The sequence below is a fragment of the Lactuca saligna genome, chromosome 8 (assembly GCF_052625555.1).
Source record: "Lactuca saligna cultivar CGN05327 chromosome 8, ASM5262555v1, whole genome shotgun sequence".
Lineage (NCBI taxonomy): Eukaryota > Viridiplantae > Streptophyta > Magnoliopsida > Asterales > Asteraceae > Lactuca > Lactuca saligna.
This window is the reverse complement of record NC_136424.1, coordinates 78,650,602-78,669,949: the sequence shown is the minus strand read 5'-3', so window position 1 is coordinate 78,669,949 and position 19,348 is coordinate 78,650,602. Positions and strand designations below refer to the sequence as shown.

The window sequence follows — 19,348 nt, the reverse complement described above, 5'->3', positions numbered from 1 at the left end:
ATATATATATATATATATATATATATATATATATATATATATATATATATATATATATATATATATATATATATATATATATATATATATATATATATATATACCAGCTTTCTTTATATATATGACCTGCTTATTTGATTGTAACCGGTGTCAATTTAATTGTTATATGACCTGATTTTAAGGATTGGTACCAAACTCTTTTCATCTTAAATGACCCGGCTTTGTTTGTGGTAGAACCATGGCCTAATTTCCCAATGTGGTCCGGTTTTGTATACCATGGTATACTTATATGTCCCGGTTTCTATAAATAGATAAAAAAAACAGTGTTTTCGAGACCGATAGGACCCGATTTTGAAACCGGGTTTTATTTATTTTTTCGTATAGAACTTCACGACCATATTATCCGGTTTCAAATTGGGTTATTTATTGATTTAACCTGATGTATAGCCTTTTTGTAGTAGTAATGTAGTATAATATGTTGATGTGCTGGGATGGATGATATAAGATCCACTAATGGCTATTATAATTGTTTAATTTTTCTTGAAGACAATCTTTTTATTTAATTGACCTATCAATAACTCGAAGCACTTATCCTTTTTGATATGAATAGACTCAATGTACCCATTTCACTTTTGTCTGAATTTTACAAAACATTAACAGGAATGGTAACTTGATCTTTAATTTCGTGAATATAATATTGTGATTGAAAGGGTGATGGTAAAATCGTGTGTAGATATAGTGAAGTTGATTCTAATGTTCTTTCGTGTTAGTTGACCAACCAATAATTCCAAGCACTGTTCTTTTTTTTTGCTGTAGAGATAAAGTTCACTCTATAACTCTATTGCAATTTGCATGTCCGGATTTTACATAATATTTAACATGAATCGGAACTTTGTTGCAATTTCGCGAATATAATCTTATTGAAAGGGTGATGGTTAAACGTGTGCAAATTTGGTGAAGTTGATTCTAATCTTCTTTCTTTCCCAAAGTATGACTTCAGCTACAGTCCACGTAACCTAGTTTTTCCACGTACACCACCTTTATGTCAATACACGCGTCTTCATGCATATGTGTTACGTTGCGGCTGAAGGTGGCCCTCGTCTCCGTTGGCACAACTTGAATGGTACGTGGCGTTTATAATTATACACCACGTCTTCATATGTATACATAATACACACGTGTGCGTGTATATATATACATGTACGTAGATTGATTGATAAAATTTGCAGTATTGAAATGGTGCGGCCTACTGGTAGTGGTGGCGGTGGTAGATCGGAGAAAAAGGAGGGGCGTTACAAGGGTGTGAGGATGAGAAAATGGGGGAAATGGGTTGCAGAAGTCCGTCAACCCAACAGTCGTGATAGAATATGGTTGGGATCTTATGACACGGCGGAGGAGGCCGCCAGGGCTTATGACGCCGCTCTTTTCTGTTTACGTGGTCCGTCTGCGTTGATTAATTTCCCCGCCCATCCACCGGACATCCCCGTCACCGCAGATCTCTCTCCGTCTCAGATACAGGTGGCAGCTTCCCGGCATGCTCGTGGCTTGTCGACGGATTCTTCCTCGTTGGCCCAAGTCGGAAATCCCAAAACGGGGTATCAGGAAGACCCGGAAAGTAATATATTTAGAGACTATCGGAGTTATTTCCCGGCGGAGGACGGTGGTGGTGGTGGTGGTGGTGATGGAGGAGGAGATGATGAGAACGTGGTTTTTGAGACGCAGCGTTTGTGGGCGTATTGAAGAAGGGTAAGATTTGTTGATTACAGGAGGATAGATAGGTAGGTATGAAAAAGAATTAAATTAAATTATTTACAAGTTGTTTTGATTTGTTAAACACCATAAAAATGAATGTGATAATATGATAAAATAAATAATGATCTTAATTAGTTCTTCATTTTGTTATAGATATTATATTTACATCTCCGGTATATTAGAGCTGGATTGTTGAAAAGTTGGGAAAAACGTTTTTTGCTTGTCGTATTGAACTTGGTTCTCGATTAAAAAGATTACAAATTAATTTTTAGTTTGAACTAAACTGGATTTTAAATCATATTCTAAATTCAGTTTATTTTCATATTTCAACATTTTTCACCATCTGTTTTAGTTGTCAAGACTTGGACCGGCCAGCGTCTGTTGGGCTAGTAAAATTAATTGATGATATATGGGTTATATCTTCTATCTTTGGACGTTTGTTATCTGTAATCAATTAATCGTATATATCTTTTAAAATGATTGCCATCTTTTATCTTTTTTAATTTATGATTTTGAAAATATTGATGTTTATGTAATAATCGGACGTATTATTCTGCACGAAATGGGAAAAAGTCTTATCTGGTAATCTGGTAAGATATAATATAGTAGTCTTAGATTTATTTATTTACACTACTACACAATAAACCTTCACCCACGAAAATTACCAACGGATAAAATCCGTGGGTAATAACCCAAACATGTGCCACAGATTTTCCACGATTTAAAAAACCCTAATTTAAAAAGTATTTCTCACGGATTATACACAGATTACCACAGAAAGAAATTTATGGAAAATTCGTGGGAAACAATATCATCATCATACACGGCTTTCGGCTTATCCATAGATTTTGAAAAATGAAGAAACACTTCTAGTCTGTGGGTAAAGTGTGAGTGATCTTTCACAAATTACCCACATAAATAAATTGTTTTTTTTCATTTTCATTCTGGTCTGTGGGTAAAGTGTGAGTGATCTTTCACAAATTACCCACATAAATAAATTGTTTTTTTTCATTTTCATCCCTAAAACGTTGTTTTTAGTTCCATATTTCTATCGTTTTACTAAATCAGTGTATTTTTTTGTTTCATCAACTTATTATACTCATATATATATATATATATATATATATATATATATATATATATATATATATATAAAATAATAATAATAATAAGTTGAAAACTAAATGATACATTAGCTTATAAAGTATGTATGCATATATGTGTATAATAAGTTGATAAAACAAAAAAGAAATACATTGATCTATTAAACATTATAAATGATAAAACAAAGACAATAACGTTAAATGGGTCAAAAATGGAAAAATTATTTATTGTTGTGGGAAAGACGGAAAGATGTGGGTTATTATCCATATTACCCACATACCATAATCATTTTTTGTTTTCGATCCTCAGATGTTGTATTTTTCATTTCATGCTTAACATAACTTAATAAATTATTGTATTTTTTTTTCTTCAATTTATTAGATACATATCATAACATGAATGTTTGGGTTTACTAAGTTGATGAAAAAATGGAGTATACTGAAATATTAAGTATGTATGCATGTATAAAAGTATTTATGATGTTTAAGTTTATTTTATAAAATAAGTTGAACAAACAAGTCAATATATCAATTGATTATGTTCTCTAAAAGATTGGACAAATATAACAACATTTAATGATCAAAAATTAAAAAAAAAAGATTATGGTCCGTGGGTGATTTGTCACAGATTACCCACAAAACAAAATCGTTTTTCCATTTTCGATTCTTCAACGTTGTTTTTTCGTTTCATATTTATATCAATTTACTAAATCAAGCATTTATTTGTTTCATCAACTTCTTATACCCATATTCATACATATGTATGTGAATAATAAGTTGATAAAACAAAAGATACATTTATGTATTAAGCATGTATGCATGTATGTTTATAATATGGTGATAAAACAAAGAAATACATCAATTTATTATACATTATAAAGGATAAAAACAAAGACAACTCAAAAATGGAAAAATCTTCATTGTTGTGGGAAATTTGTTACCCACAAATTTATTACCCACAAATCAAAATCGTTTTTTTATTTTTTGACCCTTAAAGTTTTTTTTTCGTTCCATGCTTAACATAACTTAATAAATCATTGTACTTCTTTGTTTTATCAATTTAGTAGATATGTTACATTCACATGCATATATGAGTTTACTAAGTTGATGCATTAAAGGAGTATACTGAATTATCTGTTATGTATACATGTATAAAAGTATTTTTGTATGTTTAAGTGCATTTGTAAAATAAGTCAAACAAACAAGTCAATACATTAATTTATTAAGTTTTGTAAAATATTAGACGAATAGAACAACATTTAATGGTCAAAATTGAAAAAAGAATTCTTATCCGTGGGTGATTTATCACGGATTACCCACAAAACAAAATCGTTTTTCCAATTTCGATCCTTCAACGTTTTTTTTTTTTTTTTCGTTCCATATTTATATCAATTTACTAAATCAATGCATTTCTTTGCTTGATCAACTTATTATACCCATAAATATACATATGTATATAAATAATAAGTTAATAAAACAAAAGATACATTTATATATTAAGTATGTATGCATGTATGTTTGTAATATGGGGATAAAACAAAAAAAAATACATCGATTTATTATACATTATAAATGATAAAACAAAAATAACAACGTTAAATGGTCAAAAAAAAATTCATTATTGTGGGAAGTCTGTAGGTGATTATCCACATATTACCCACATATCAAAATAGTTTTGTCATTTTATGACCCTTAAACATTGTTTTTTGGTTTCATGCTTAACATAACTTAATATATAATTGTGTTTTTTTTTTTTATCAATTTAGTAGATACATATACATACACATGCATGTATGAGTTTACTAAGTTGATGAATTAAAGGAGTATAGTGAATTATCTGGTATGTAAAAGTATTTTTGTATCTTTAAGTATATTTGTGAAATAAGTTGAACAAACAAGTCAATATATTAATTAATTAAGTTTTGTAAAAGATTAGATGAATAGAATAACATTTAATGGTCAAAATTTGAAAAAAAGGATTCTGATCAATGGATAATTCGTGGGTGATTTGCCATGAATTAACCACAAAACAAAATCGTTTTTCTATTTTTGATCCTTTAACGTTGTTTTTTCTGTGGGTGATAATCCACAGATTACCCACATATCAAAATCGTTTTTTTCATTTTTGATCCTTAAACATGGATGATTATCCACAAATTACCCACATAATAAAATCATTTTTTTAATTTCGATTCTTAAACGTTGTTTTGTTGTTCCATATTTCTATCGATTTACTATATATTGTCTAGTTCTAAATCATTTTAAATATCTAATTTTAAAACTATCAAAATTCAACCTAGGCATTAGAAAAATAAAAAAGCAAAACAATAAACAACGGATACTTATTATTGAATTCAAAAATAACTTAATGAATATTATATTTATGATATTGAAGAATGCATCGTTTTCTTTTAAATCAAAAGGGATTAAATGCTCGTATCTAATAAAATAAATATGGTATTTAATATGTTTACTAGGTGTGAGACTAGGGATGAGCAAATGGACCAGGGAACCGGAACCAGCACCGAAACCGGAACCCAATGGAACCGGTCGGGCCGGGACCGGGACGTTATTTTTGTGGATTTTTGGAACCGGGAACCGGTAGGAACCGGAACCGATATAACCGGAACCGGTAGAACCGGCAAAAAACCGGAACCGTATTATGCTATTTTTCAAGGATCGTTTCCAACATTTGAAGACACGACAAGAACCAGTAGGAACCGGGAACTGGTAGAATCGGAACCGATAGAACCGTCGGGCCGGTTCGGTTCTTGATTTTGGCCGAAGCCGGTTCCCGGTTCCGGTCCGGTTCCAGCCGGTTCGGTCCTTTTGCTCATCCCTATGTGAGACCCATGTATTACATGGGTTTAATTAAAAAATAAATATAAAATTTTAACAATTTGAAAAGTTTGAATTTATAAAAAAAAAAAAAATTGAATTATTAAAATTAATGAGATTTTAATGTATTGGTTACATTACATATATAAACTTTTTCTAATAAATACTTTACATATATATTACCTTACACATTAAATGTAAAATTTTAATTTAATAAAATGAGTGACAAATGGAAAATAGAAAATTTAAAAATTCTAAAAAATGTCATGTGTCCAAATGAATGAGAAGAGGATATGTGGCAAAAGAACTTTCATTTATTATAATAGATATATACATAGTGGAAGTTGAAAAAACAAAAAAAAAAACAAAAAAAAGGAAAAAGTGCGACTTGGGGGTTTTTTACAAAGAGCAAACAAAAGAGAAAGGTAAAATACTAAACAACACTTTCTCTCATGTGTTCTATATTCGGCAGCAAAAAACGATACCACAACACCACCTATTGCTAGCTTTGCTGGCGTCCCCACCTTGGAAACCACCTGCATCGCTGCCATTGAAGCCGGACCACTTCCTATCTCGATTTTTTTTTATTATTTCTTCCTTATCCCGAAAATTTGAGGTAAAACCCTAACTTTTTTATTTTTTGAAATTCCAAATAGTAAGGCTTTAATTTTTTAATGTTTTAGGTTGGGTTTCTTTAATGTGTTGGAATAATACCTATTATCTGAATTAGGGTTTAAGTAGTTTTGTTTGGTTGTTGAAATTGTTAAAGTTTTCAATTTGTTAAGGTGAGGGTTTAGTTTGTTGAAGTGGTAGGCTTAGTTTGTTGAGTTAAAACCCTAACTTTTTAATTGTTTAATACATATGATTAGTGGTATGTTTATGGAATTTTAAATTGTTAAAGTGGTATGTTTAGTTTGTTGAGTTATTAAAGTGATATGTTTTGCTTGTTATGTGAAGGTTTGTAATTTGATAAATTAATTTGATATGTAATAAGTAATAGGTTCTAGTTATCATCGATTGATCATGTATGTCGAATAGAGATTGGATGTACGAAAGGAGAATTACCGACGACAATTTTCTTCATCCGAAATTTCATAGTCATTTCATGTCATTCTTGGATTTTGCATTTGCCAACCAAAACGATATTGAAAGAAATATTGTAAATGGGAAGGAGGTTCTTAAGGTTAGATGTCCATGTTCCAAATGCAATAACATAAGATATAAGAAAAGATCCTCAGTTGCAGTGGATATAATGAGCAATGGATTCATGCCTGAGTATTACATATGGTTTGCGCATGGTGAATCATTTCAAGTGTCGTCTCAACACGTGGGTCAAAGTTCAAACTCCGTAGATTATGGTTGTGGTGAATATAATGGATATAATCAAATGATTATGGATAGCATGTACCAAAACCATGTTCCTAATCCACCAGAATCAACGAGTTCGGAACCACAAGACATAAATCCTACCGTTAGGGCATTCTATCGCATGTTAGAAGATGTCAATGATCCTTTGTGGGATAGGTGTAGAAAGTATACCAAATTACAAGTCGCCACTAGGTTTTTGAATTGGAAATCAGATTCTAATGTTCCTAATTCAACATATAATAAAGTACTTCCAATATTCAAAGACATGTTACCTGATGGTGAAAAGCTACCTGCAAACTTTTATGAGACCAAGAAACTATTGAAGCCAATAGCTTTGCCAAAAGAAAAGATTCATGCATGTAAAAACCATTGCATGTTATTCTATAAAGAGGATTCTGGTTTAGAACATTGTCGAGTGTGTGGGGAATACCGATACAAGAATAGTCAACGCAAGGTACCTAATTTGGTACTAACCTACATGTTGGTTGGAGTAAGACTTCAAAGATTGTTCTACTCAAAGGAGATGGCTAAACGTATGACATGGCACTCAGATCATCAAAGTGAACAAGGAAAGATGGTACATCCTAGTGATGGTCAGGCATGGGAGCATTTTGATGCGACATTTCCTGATTTTGCACAAGAGACACGTAATGTTCGTCTCGGGTTGTGTACTGATGGCTTCAATCCAAATAGTTCAAGCTCAACCCCACATTCTTGTTATCCTGTGTTTATTACAGTTTATAACCTACCTCATTGGTTGGCTTTGAAAGATTCATACGTAAAACTTGCTTTGGTTATTCTTGGTAAGAAGAGTCCCAAACAAAACTTGGATGTTTTTCTACAACCTTTAATAGAGGAGCTGAAAATGTTGTTCCATTCTAGTATTGAAACTTATGATGCCTACCGAAGGAACAATTTCCAAATGAGGGTCGTACTGTTATGGACAATTAGTGACTTTCCTGCATATGCAATGTTGTCTGGACGGAGCACTCATGGTATTTTAGCTTGCCTATATTGCATAGATCAGTCGGGATCATTCCAACTTAATTATGGAAGTAAACCGTGCTGGTTTGACTGTCATAGAAAACATCTACCTATCAAACACAGTTTTCGGAAAGATGTGAATAATTTCTGGGCAAACAAAAAGGAGACGGTTGTAAGGCTTATTCTGAATCCAAGCGGAGATGAAATTTGGGAGCAAGTTCATTACCTTCCCACCGTTTATGAAGGTGTACCCTTTCGTCCAAAAAATGAAAAACCTCCTGGTTTTGGAGTTACACATAATTAGGTAAAGCGAAGCATATTTTGGGAGTTGCCTTATTGGCGTAAATTGTTGATTCAACAAGAGGTATTGTTATTATCTTTAGAAAATGCAAGTGTGTGTGTGTGTGTGTGTGTGTGTATATATATATATATATATATATATATATATTTCGTGTATTTGGTAAAAAGAGTAAACCACATTGCTACTAAGGATAAGAAAATATATATTCCTATTATGGTTAGAAAATGTAAGTATGGTGCTATTAGGGAGATATGTTTTGGTTAGTTAAAATTTTAAATTTGTATGTTTAGGGTTTTTTAAGTTATTAAAGTGGTACATTTTTCTTTGTTATTATATTGTTCATATATATGTTTTGGTTATGTTTTGGCTGTTTAAATTCTTATAGTGGTATGTTTTGGATTTGTGAAATAGTTAAAGTGGTTGAAATTAATATGTTTAGCTTTGTTAAATTAACTTTGTGATGTGTTATGAGAAAAGTATGTTGCTAGATATAAGTATGTTGCTATTATTGATAAAAAATGTAAATATGTTGCCATTATCGATACTAAAGGTAAATATGTTTCCTATATTTGGTAAAAATAGTAAACTATATTGCTATTATAGATAATAAAAATAGAGTATGTAGTTATTATAGATAAAAAAAAATGTGCAAATAACTTTTCCCTAATAGTATTGTTTGATTTAACATATTTTTTTGGTAAAACGAGTACATATATTAGTTAATATTGTTTTCTTTACCATTTTTTTAGATACAAGAGAACATTATTCAACATGTACTTTATGTTATATATATATATATATATATATATATATATATATATATATATATATATATATATATATATATATATATATATATATTATGTTAGTTTCTATCGTTTATTTTGTAAATAATATAAATGGAGTTTTTTATAACTGATTTTCATTAAAGGAGTTTACAATTATTATTCCAAATTGTTGGTGATAATGACGAATTAGAACGAATGATTTTTAATATGATATAGCTTTATTGTTGAAAACTAATAATTATGTGTGTTATAAAAATGAATTCTTTATGTTATACCAAAAGTTATATAGATGTACCCAATTTTAAATGTTTTTATAGTAATAAAAATAAATTATCTTATTACATTTGTCAAAAAAATTTTCTATTCATTCTTTATCGTAAAGGAAAAGTAAAATAAATAAAATATTAATATTTTCATAAAAAAAAAAAATATAAGTGATCAAAATATACCTCAAGTGTAACACTCATCTTCCCTTAACCTACTCTTAACATATTGTTTTTAAGAATGGTCATAATACATAACAATTACTATAGTTTTGAAATTCAAATTACCATTTTATTTGGATTGTTCATTCTCTTAGAATATTTCATAGCTTTAAGGAAAAAAAATGAAAGTACAATAAAAAAAAATATGATAGTCTTTTAAATATAATAATGAAAATTTTCAAATAATTAGTTTATAATTAGTAATAAGTAATAATTGTTTAAAATAACTTAAAACTAAAGAATAGATTATATTATATTAATAAATTATTGTTATTTGAAATAAGAATAATAATAATAATAACAACAACAATAATAATAATAGAAATAAAAAATATTCGAATAAACTATTTATAAATTAGTTAAACACAATTTTATATATCTTTCTATACTTCAAGTTATTATAATATTAGTTACAACTTAGTATATAATTTATTATTTCAATGATAAATATTTATAATATTATTTTTATAACATATAATTGTTAATATTTATATTAAATATTGTGCACAAATCAAGAGTTTAAAACTCTCACTACAACTCAATAGTTTTTTTAATTTAAATGTAATTATAATTTCAAATTTATTGTAATTTTCCTTTATATTTTCCATTACATTTAAAAAAAATTTAAACTTATGGTTATTAATGTGCAATATTTTTTTATTTTCCACTTATTTATTACACACATTGTAGCTATATTAGTAGTATATAAGTAAGTTTTGATTAAAAAAAATTATATGTTTGAAAAGATTTGTGATTCAAAATGAAAGAGTTAAAAAAAATAAGTTTTGTCATATCAATGGTTATTTCAACACAGATTTTTTATAACAATGTTTCTATATATCAAATGTATGTTGATTTCTAAATATTCATTTTGAATGATTTGTAAGTGTTTAATAAGTTTTGTTTGATGTAAATGCTATAATGTTGTAGTGTTTTTATTTTATTAAAAGTTATAGTGTTTTTCATACTATTTGTTATTTGTTTTATATGCATACTAACATGCGTTTTATATAATTTCTACAATTTAAAACGTTCTATAAAATCATCAAAAGTTATAGTATTTATTTTTTTTCTTACTACTTTGTTTTTTTATACATAGGATTCAATATATGTTTGATATATAATTTATAAAACATAAAATAGTCTATAAAATCATGAATTGATAGGGGAAATAACTAATGATATATTTTTATTAAAATTAATAAAACTAATATGTTAACTATGGAGTTTGTTTTGATATTGAAATTGGTTTTACATGTGTAAATATTAAATCAGAATTTGTTAAATGTTATTATTGTAATTAAATAACTATATTCACGCGTAACGCGTGGGGATTCGACTAGTATACTTATAAAGGAAGCATTTTTCATTTCACTACATTCATTTGAAGCTCCTACTTTACAGTTTTAATTTTTGTCAAATATAGCATTCTATTTTAAAATTTTGCCAAACATGTAAATATATGAAATTGCTACCCTTTCTATTACAAGACATACTCTAGGCCCAAAAAAAGACTGTCTTATGTGACATTCAACAAAAATTACATTCTTAAGGGAAACGAAAGTTAAGAATTCTCTTCATTTTCTGGGAAGTATTTTTAGTTTCTCTTTTGTGAATTTTGAATCAATTATAAAGCTCATGTATTTGAAACTCCCAATACCATTTTTTCTTTTGTGAAAATATATTTTTTTGTATAAGAGAACAATATTCAACATGTATTTTATGTTATGTATATACTATGTTAGTTTCTATCGTTTATTTTGTAAATAACATCGATGGAGTTTTTATAATTGATTTTGATGAAAGGAGTTTATAATTTTTATTCCAAATTGTTGGTGATAATGAAGAATTAGAACAAATGATTTTTAATATGATATGACTTTATTGTTGAAAACAAATAATTATGTGTGTTATAAAAATGAATTCTTTATGTTGTACTAAAACTTATATGGATGTACCCAATTTTAAATGTTTTTATAATAATAAAAGTACATCATCTTATTACATTTCTCAGTTTTCTTTTTTCCTATTCATTCTTTATCGTAAAGGAAAAGTAAAATAAATAAAATATTAATATTTTCATAAGAAAATATAAGTGATCAAAATATACCTCAAGTCTAACACTCATCTTTCTATAACCCACTCTTAACATATTGTTTTTAAGATTGGTCGTAATACATAACAATTACTATAGTTTTGAAATTCAAATTACCATTTTATTTAGACCGTTCATTCTTTTTAAATATAATAATGAAAATTTTCAAATAATTAGTTTTTAATTAGTAAAAATTAATAATTATTTAAAATAACGTAAAACTAAAGAATAAACTATATTATATTAATAAATTATTGTTACTTGAAATAATAATAATAATAATAATAATAATAATAATAATAATTTAGGAAATAAAAAAGATTCAAATATATTAATTATAAATTTTTTAAAAATAAGTATAGTTTAAAATACTTTTAAATAAAAAACTTAATTCAATTTAATTCAAACACAATTTTTTATATCTTTCTTATCATATACTTTAAATTATTATAAAATTAGTTACAACTTAGTATAAAAATTATTATTTCAATGATAAATACTTATAATATTGTTTTTATAATATATAATTGTTAATATTTATATTACATTATTGGGCACAAATTAAAAAGTTTAAAACTCCCACTACAACTTAATAGTTTTTTTTATTTAAACGTAATTATGATTTCAAATTTAATATAATTTGCCTTTATATTTTCCACTACATTCAAAAGTTTTTTAAATTTATGGTTATTAATGTGCAATGTTTTTTTTTATTTTCCACATATTTATTATACACATTGTAGCTATATTCGTAGTATATAAGTAAATTTTGATTAAAAAATCACATCTTTGAAAAGATTTGTGCTTTTTTATTTTCATACTATATGTTATTTGTTTTATATACAAATCGACATACGTTTGATATATAATTTCCACAACTTAAAATGTTCTATAAATCAACAAAAGTTGTATTATTTATTTTTTTCATATTACTATGTTTTTATACATAGGAACCAATATATGTTTAATATATAATTACACAACATAAAACAGTCTATAAAATCATGAATTGATAGGGAAACTAATTAATGATATAAATTTATCAAAATTAATAAAACTAATTTGTTAGCTATATAGTTTGTTTTGCTATTGATATTGGTTTTACATGTATAAATATTAAATCGCAATTTGTTAAATTTTATTATTTTAATTAAATAATTATACTCACACGCAACACGTGGGGATTCAACTAATATACTTATAAAGGAAACATTTTTATTTCACTACATTCATTTGAAACTCCCATGTATTTTTCCTTTCACGACATTCATTTGAAACTCCCATGACTTTTTAATTTATTTCTAATAATAATTATAATTTAGTTAATTAGATTAAATAAATATCAAACCTAAAATGTAATCATATATAAACTAAATTTCAATATTAAAATAATATATTTACTTTTACTTATAAAGTTATATTTTTTAACTTTTAACATATTATACTTAATTTATTAGTTTTAGTATATTGTTGGATATAAACCATTATAATTATAAAGATATAATTTTGGAATAATTTGTATAAAATACTTAAATTATTAATTTAAATATAACATTACAGGGCCAACTTAAATATAAATTTTAGTTTAACTCAAACAACCTAAATAATATTTTGTAAATAGTTAAAACTGATGAATTGTATTGTCTTTCTAATAATGATCATAACTTGGTTAATAAAATTTAATGAATATTAAAACTAAAGAGTAATCATAAATAAACTAAATTTCAGTTTTAAAATAATATCCTACTTCTACTTATAAAGTTGTGTCTTTAATTTTTAACATATTATACTTAATTTATTAGATTTAATATGTTGTTGTATGTAAATCATTATCTGTTCAAATCTACAACTTTTGAATAGTTTGGACAAAATAAATAAATTGTTAATTTAAATATAACATTAGCATGTCAACTTAAATATAAATTTAAGCTCTACTTAAAAATCAAAGAATATTTTTTAAATAGTTGAAAGTGATAAATTATAGTAATAAATGCAAACACTAAATTATAATCTCAACTTAACTAAAAAATTTTCTAAAGATATTTTTATAATCGTTAAAAGTTTTCAAATAAGTACCTTAAAAATAACTTACATAAACAATAGTTAAAAATAGCTTTATATAAACGATTATTTTGGTATTGTTAAATTTTTAAAAAAAAATGTTTGATGTTTTAAATAATTTTAATGATAGAAATCAAAAACATTAAGCAAATAAATTTTAAAAAATTAATTAACAATAACAACAACTTTAAATAAAATTAAAGCATATATTATGTTTAGTTTATTCATGTGTAACTCACAGATATAAGTCATTTAAACAATTAAGAGTATGCAGTTATAATAGATGTATGTAATTCAAAATAATCAATATATTATGTCAATTTAGTATATAAATTATTATATCAAATTTAACTACAACGTTATTATTATATTAAAAAAAACATATATTTATAAAAACTTCAACTATATAGGTGTTTCTACGCAACGCGCAAATATTCACCTAGTTATTTATATTAATAAAGGAGGTACTTATATCACAACCCATAATTAAATGATAAGATCCTTCTTAATAAATAAAGATTTTTTTTCCACATGTCAATCTCTTATTAATTTTGACACTTATCATTTTGTGTTATTTTTGAAATAAATATTATCCACTTGTCAATTTTTGGTTTGTTTCAATTTTTAAAATTAAAGTCATATACTTATATATGTAAAGTATTAAATATGATATATATGAAATTAAATTGCAATAAATATGTATCTCCTTTATTTTAAAATTGCACATTAAAAAATATTTTATATTTACACTTTAATGTTTAATCTTTTTTTAAATCAACTCATGTAATATACGGTTTTCACGCCTATTATATATTAGAATAGAGTTAATTAGGATGTATATAAGAGCACCTATTTGAAAATCTTAATTTAATAATATTCATTAAATTAGGCATAAGAAAAAAAAGCATTTCTCCGGTTCTCCCTTGTAAACCATTGGCGAGTTTACACTTTTCAGTGGATTCGCTAAGAAACAAAATATGGAATAATGCGATTGGGTCCACGTAGGCCCCTGATTAACAACCATTAACCTCCGAAACATTAACAGGTGTCCGCCGGAATCTATGTTTACACCGTCCCAGCAAGTAGCAACCCGGTCATCATCAATATACATCCCATCTGGGCATAAAAAATCGACCACTGATTCAGACCTTTTAATTAAAAAAGGTTTTTACAAACAACAGAATCAATTAATCAAACAAACAAAAGTAGAACTCCCAATCAAGCCATCAGTAATTTGAAAGTCGATGCCGAATACAATGGGCTAACCCCACCAACTCCACCAGTCACCATCGTAGATTTTCCCAACCTCTCCCTATAAACATTTTGCAAATCGAGTCTTTCGCTTCTTGTAATACAGCCATGACTGACAAGAGAAAACATCCGGAGGTGAGCACAATTCCGACGACGCCTTTGGAGTTCAAAGTTCTGTCATCTACAGGAATAATAAAGTGTGATATGGGTCAGGGTCGGATCGGACTTGGTATACTTGCCGCCCTTGAAAATATTCCGGCCAAGAAGTCCAATTTCAGATGCCGGAACCCAATGGGATATGAAGCGGGTAATTTGGAAGAAGAGAATACAATAGCTACTCTTCGTAAACCAGACAAATCGTATACAAAAGCTCACATTGAAATCAGAGAACAACCCTCCATTTTTGACATATCACCTGCAAGGTTTGGGGACGATGGTATGAAGATGCGTACGCCTTCTGAATTTCTGAGTTCATGTCATTTATGCAACAAAAGACTCAACGGCAGAGACATATACATGTACAGGTAAAACCAAATCCTCTGGTTTTGTTTTCCACAGTTCCCAATAGCATCATGATGATGATGATGATGATATTGATTGTTTTTGAAACAGGGGAGAGAAAGCTTTTTGTAGCCCAGAATGTAGGAGCAGACAAATAGGGATGGATGAAAGACGAGAGAAACACTGTAGCTCACATGCATCTTCGACTCCTTCAAATGCCACAAGCCCTCACGTGTTGTTTGCTACCGGAATTTTTGCAATTTAGTCAAACATTCGATTCATATTTACCAAATATATGTAAAAATTTGGTACATCACCATTCACCAATCACCATGTTGAGGATTTCTGAAACTAAATCTAATTCCATTGTTTAGATAAGAAAAACCCACAAAACTAATGTTACATGTATCCATCCATTATCCATATACATCCTCCAGAGGTTATACAACAAATGCAAAAACACGAATCCCAATCATTAATCTAATAAAATCTCTTAAACCAATAAAAACAAAAAACAGAGCATCGTCCTATCTGATCTTTGTGTTATTACTGATAATACATAGGGGCCTGTGTAGCACCAATTCCTGGGTAACCACCATCATACACTGCACCATTGCTAGCACCACCACCCATCTGCATCAGACCCGCCATTTTACCAATAGTCATTTGCCTTTCATATGATGTAACGTTCATCATATTTCCGGCCACCATTGGTGGTGGCAGAGGAGTGGAGCTGCTTCCTGGTGGCGTGGGTTTGCTACCCCATGAACACTGTGTCTCACAGAAAGATGAAATCAGATCTCATATAAATTCCCATCGAGATGGGGGTATTATGGTAATTTCAGAAAAAACAAACATATATACATACCTTAAGTGGCTTGCCATAGAGATATCGGGCGTTTCCTAATTGAATAGCACGAGCTGCTTCAGCGTGTGAAGTGTATCTTATGAAACCAAAACCTTTGTCTCGTTGAATTCTGACATCTTCAATAACACCAGCACCAAGAGCGTGGAAATGACAATGGAGATCACCTGACGTAACCTAAAGTAAAAGAAAAAGAGTAGATTACATTTTTGGTCCTTCAATATAGCTGATTTTTGCAATTTCAGTCCCAAAAAGGTTTCTCCTTGCAATCTTAGGCTTCTTGTAACTATTTTGATTCATGCATTCATTTCCATCTATAAAATGAAAAACAACTGCCAACCTCTGGAGCCAGATTGCCAACATAAACAGTTGTGTACTGAGGATTATTTTCTGGAGCATCTTCATTGGTCTTTTCTTGACCATCATCTGCACATTAAACAAAATGTTAGAATGGATATAATCATAATCATATAACAATATGATAAATTGATAACATAAAAATCTTGAAATTTTGTGTATGAATTTTCACCTGATGTTCCATTTGTCAACTCAACAACACTTTTGGTATCTGACCTCTGTTTGTCATCCGATCCACCACCTTTTGCTGCCCAGTTGCATCGAATTTGCCTACTTCCAAGCCACTTTCCTACAAAAAAACATTAAATGATACAAAAAAAAATGTTACAAAATAGTTAATACTTTTAATAAAAGAGGTTTACATGAATGAAGTAAGCCAACAGTACACTTTTAAAATCCTCACCATTCAAATCATTGATTGCAGTCTGGGCATCCTGTCAAAGATAAATGGGAATAAAGGATAGTTAGCACGTTTAAAGTGACATAAGGGTGAGGGGTAATATAGTAATTTAACTTACCTGTTGGTTACGAAATGAAACGAATCCAAATCCCCTGGATCGCCCCGTTTTCTGATCCCACATAACCCTTGCATCACTTACCAACATAAAAAGAGAAAATAAAAAATATTTTTTATCACGTTTTGATTTCAGTTTAATAAAAAAGAAACTTGGGCTTACGAGCATGTCGTGTACACAGAGAAGCAAGAAAACAATGTGGCATCAGTAACTTCAGGACTAAGGTCACCAACAAATATGTTAAAGTGACCTGAAAAACCAACAAAAAAAATGAAAAATCTCATTATGAACAAAATTAATTTGCAGATTAACATTATATTAATTGTTAACAACAAACCTGATGTATCTTCTCTCTGGCTACTTGCGTATGCCCAATTAACTTTAATAGGCTGCCCAAACCTGCAAACATATGTTATCATAATCAATTCATAATGATTGATGATTCAAGACGAGATTTGTTGATGTTTCTACTTACAGATGCCTTCCATTAAGTGTCACAATAGCAAGAGCAGCAAAACGCCGATCAAAGTAATCAACAAACCCATATGATGACTGAAATCCAAGTAAATGAGTTTTATAAACGATTAAACAATTGGAAAATTGATGAATCGATCATACATTCTCTTTTCTAATGAGCTTGCATCCTTCAAGAGCACCAGTGCTTGAAAAAATTTCTTGAAGTAGGGGTTCTGTGACCTGTGGGTGGATGTTCCCCACATACCTAGATAATTATAAATGTCAATATCAAATTGGAATGATCATTGACATTTGACATAAAATGAGAATCGAAAAGGGGAAAAATGAGAGAAACTCACACACTGCGACATGTAGCTGAATCAAAACCAGGAGGTAAATTTCCACTCAAGATAGGCTCTATCTGCAGATACCGTAAATTATTTGTTGATTGATAGTGATTGGTGAACCAATTATATCTGATGTTTAATACAAGTAAATTATGTTTTTAACTTTTTGTGTTTTTGTATAAAGTGCGTAGTCTTTTTTTTTTTAATAAACAAGTCGATTCTATTCACAAGAACTTCAAATGAAACTGTACTGATTCAGGTTCAAACAGCTAGCTAGCATACTAAATGTATCAAATTATGATATTTTCACAGCTGTGATGCAAGTTTCGCAAAAGGGAAAATATCAGGAATAAAGTTTTCTTATGTGTTCATGTGACTGGACCTTTTTCATCGGAACAAGAATCCGACCGATGACTGTAGATTCGACACCCAGAAGGAATTAGGAAAGGCAACACCTTTTGAGACGTAAACTGAAATTAGAAGAGAAGAAAACAAGAAAGATGAAGTGAAATTACCTGGGGATGGGCTAAGAGACCTGGGTGATAGAGGGATTGCTGCATCAGTGCTTGTTGTTGTCTTATCCTCTGATGCTGCTGCTGCTGCTGCTGCATCATCTTCTGATTGAAATAGATATAGTGTGTATATGTAGGAGATAGAGAATGAAGTTAGGGTTTTGTTTCACCAAGAAACAAGAGAAAGTGAAGGAAAAAAAATTAGAAAGAAAAAAAAAAAGGAAAAAAAGAAAGAAAAGAAAAAGAAAAGCCTGGAGACAAAGAGTAGAAGAAGATGGTGAAATAAAAGGAAAGGGAGATGGTGGTTATTATGTCTGTCAGATCTTCCATTCTGCATACGTATTCGTGGATTATTTTTGCGTCCCATTGTTTCTCCACCGTTGGATTACTCTTTCCATTTGATTGCTCTTTGTTCAAACACAACAAAACCTTTATTTTATATTCTTGAAGATTTTAGAATAAGTTGTTCGTATATTTTAGAAAATTCACAGATTTAGTCTCTAAATTTTTTTATATGAATGGTCCTGAAAGTTTAAGTTCGTGATTGTTTTTGATTTTTATACCATTTTATATATTTTTTTTAATTACAATTTAAATTAATCTTTATATTGCTATTATTAAATTAGAAATAAGTCAATAACCCCATCATAACCACCCCTCTCTTTTCCTATCCTTTCTTACACCGTCCACCACAACCACTATAGTAAAAAACCACATGTCACCACTACTCTTCTTATTGCTTTTAGAATATAATGAACTCAAAACCCAA

At 28.7% G+C, this 19,348-nt stretch overlaps 3 protein-coding genes and 1 pseudogene across 3 annotated transcripts; 3 read left to right on the top strand and 1 right to left on the bottom strand.

Annotated features, from left to right (window-relative positions):
* The first annotated feature begins 1,236 nt into the window (after positions 1 to 1,236).
* LOC145009793 (ethylene-responsive transcription factor ERF017 pseudogene) lies at positions 1,237 to 1,740 on the top strand (annotated as a pseudogene).
* A 4,980-nt stretch (positions 1,741 to 6,720) lies between these two features.
* LOC145009792 (uncharacterized) lies at positions 6,721 to 8,349 on the top strand. Its single transcript, XM_078968424.1, has one exon. It carries the CDS (start codon positions 6,721 to 6,723, stop codon positions 8,347 to 8,349), a length of 1,629 nt encoding a protein of 542 aa, XP_078824550.1.
* A 6,612-nt stretch (positions 8,350 to 14,961) lies between these two features.
* Positions 14,962 to 15,920, top strand: LOC145010013 (FCS-Like Zinc finger 14-like). The gene is made up of 2 exons (XM_078968611.1): positions 14,962 to 15,550; positions 15,639 to 15,920. Exons 1-2 carry the CDS (start codon positions 15,135 to 15,137, stop codon positions 15,790 to 15,792), a joined length of 570 nt encoding a protein of 189 aa, XP_078824737.1. The 5' UTR covers positions 14,962 to 15,134; the 3' UTR covers positions 15,793 to 15,920.
* On the bottom strand, positions 15,870 to 18,855 carry LOC145010012 (oligouridylate-binding protein 1-like). Its single transcript, XM_078968610.1, has 12 exons — positions 18,583 to 18,855; positions 18,080 to 18,141; positions 17,883 to 17,985; positions 17,740 to 17,816; positions 17,602 to 17,663; positions 17,427 to 17,514; positions 17,268 to 17,343; positions 17,153 to 17,183; positions 16,922 to 17,038; positions 16,733 to 16,818; positions 16,396 to 16,569; positions 15,870 to 16,298 (listed from the first exon to the last, which is right to left on the bottom strand). Exons 1-12 carry the CDS (start codon positions 18,679 to 18,681, stop codon positions 16,074 to 16,076), a joined length of 1,200 nt encoding a protein of 399 aa, XP_078824736.1. The 5' UTR covers positions 18,682 to 18,855; the 3' UTR covers positions 15,870 to 16,073.
* Positions 18,856 to 19,348: the final 493 nt, after the last annotated feature.

Bases quoted from the DNA above. Each gene is read 5' to 3' on its own strand.
- LOC145009792 (XM_078968424.1), top strand. From the start codon at position 6,721: ATGTCGAATAGAGATTGGATGTACGAAAGGAGAATTACCGACGACAAT.
- LOC145010013 (XM_078968611.1), top strand. From the start codon at position 15,135: ATGACTGACAAGAGAAAACATCCGGAGGTGAGCACAATTCCGACGACG. The intron at 15,551-15,638 runs GTAAAACCAAAT...TTTTTGAAACAG, and splicing joins AGAGACATATACATGTACAG to GGGAGAGAAAGCTTTTTGTA.
- LOC145010012 (XM_078968610.1), bottom strand. From the start codon at position 18,681: ATGATGCAGCAGCAGCAGCAGCAGCATCAGAGGATAAGACAACAACAA. The intron at 17,184-17,267 runs GTAAGTTAAATT...TATCTTTGACAG, and splicing joins TTTCATTTCGTAACCAACAG to GATGCCCAGACTGCAATCAA. The intron at 16,299-16,395 runs GTATGTATATAT...TGTGAGACACAG, and splicing joins TCTATGGCAAGCCACTTAAG to TGTTCATGGGGTAGCAAACC.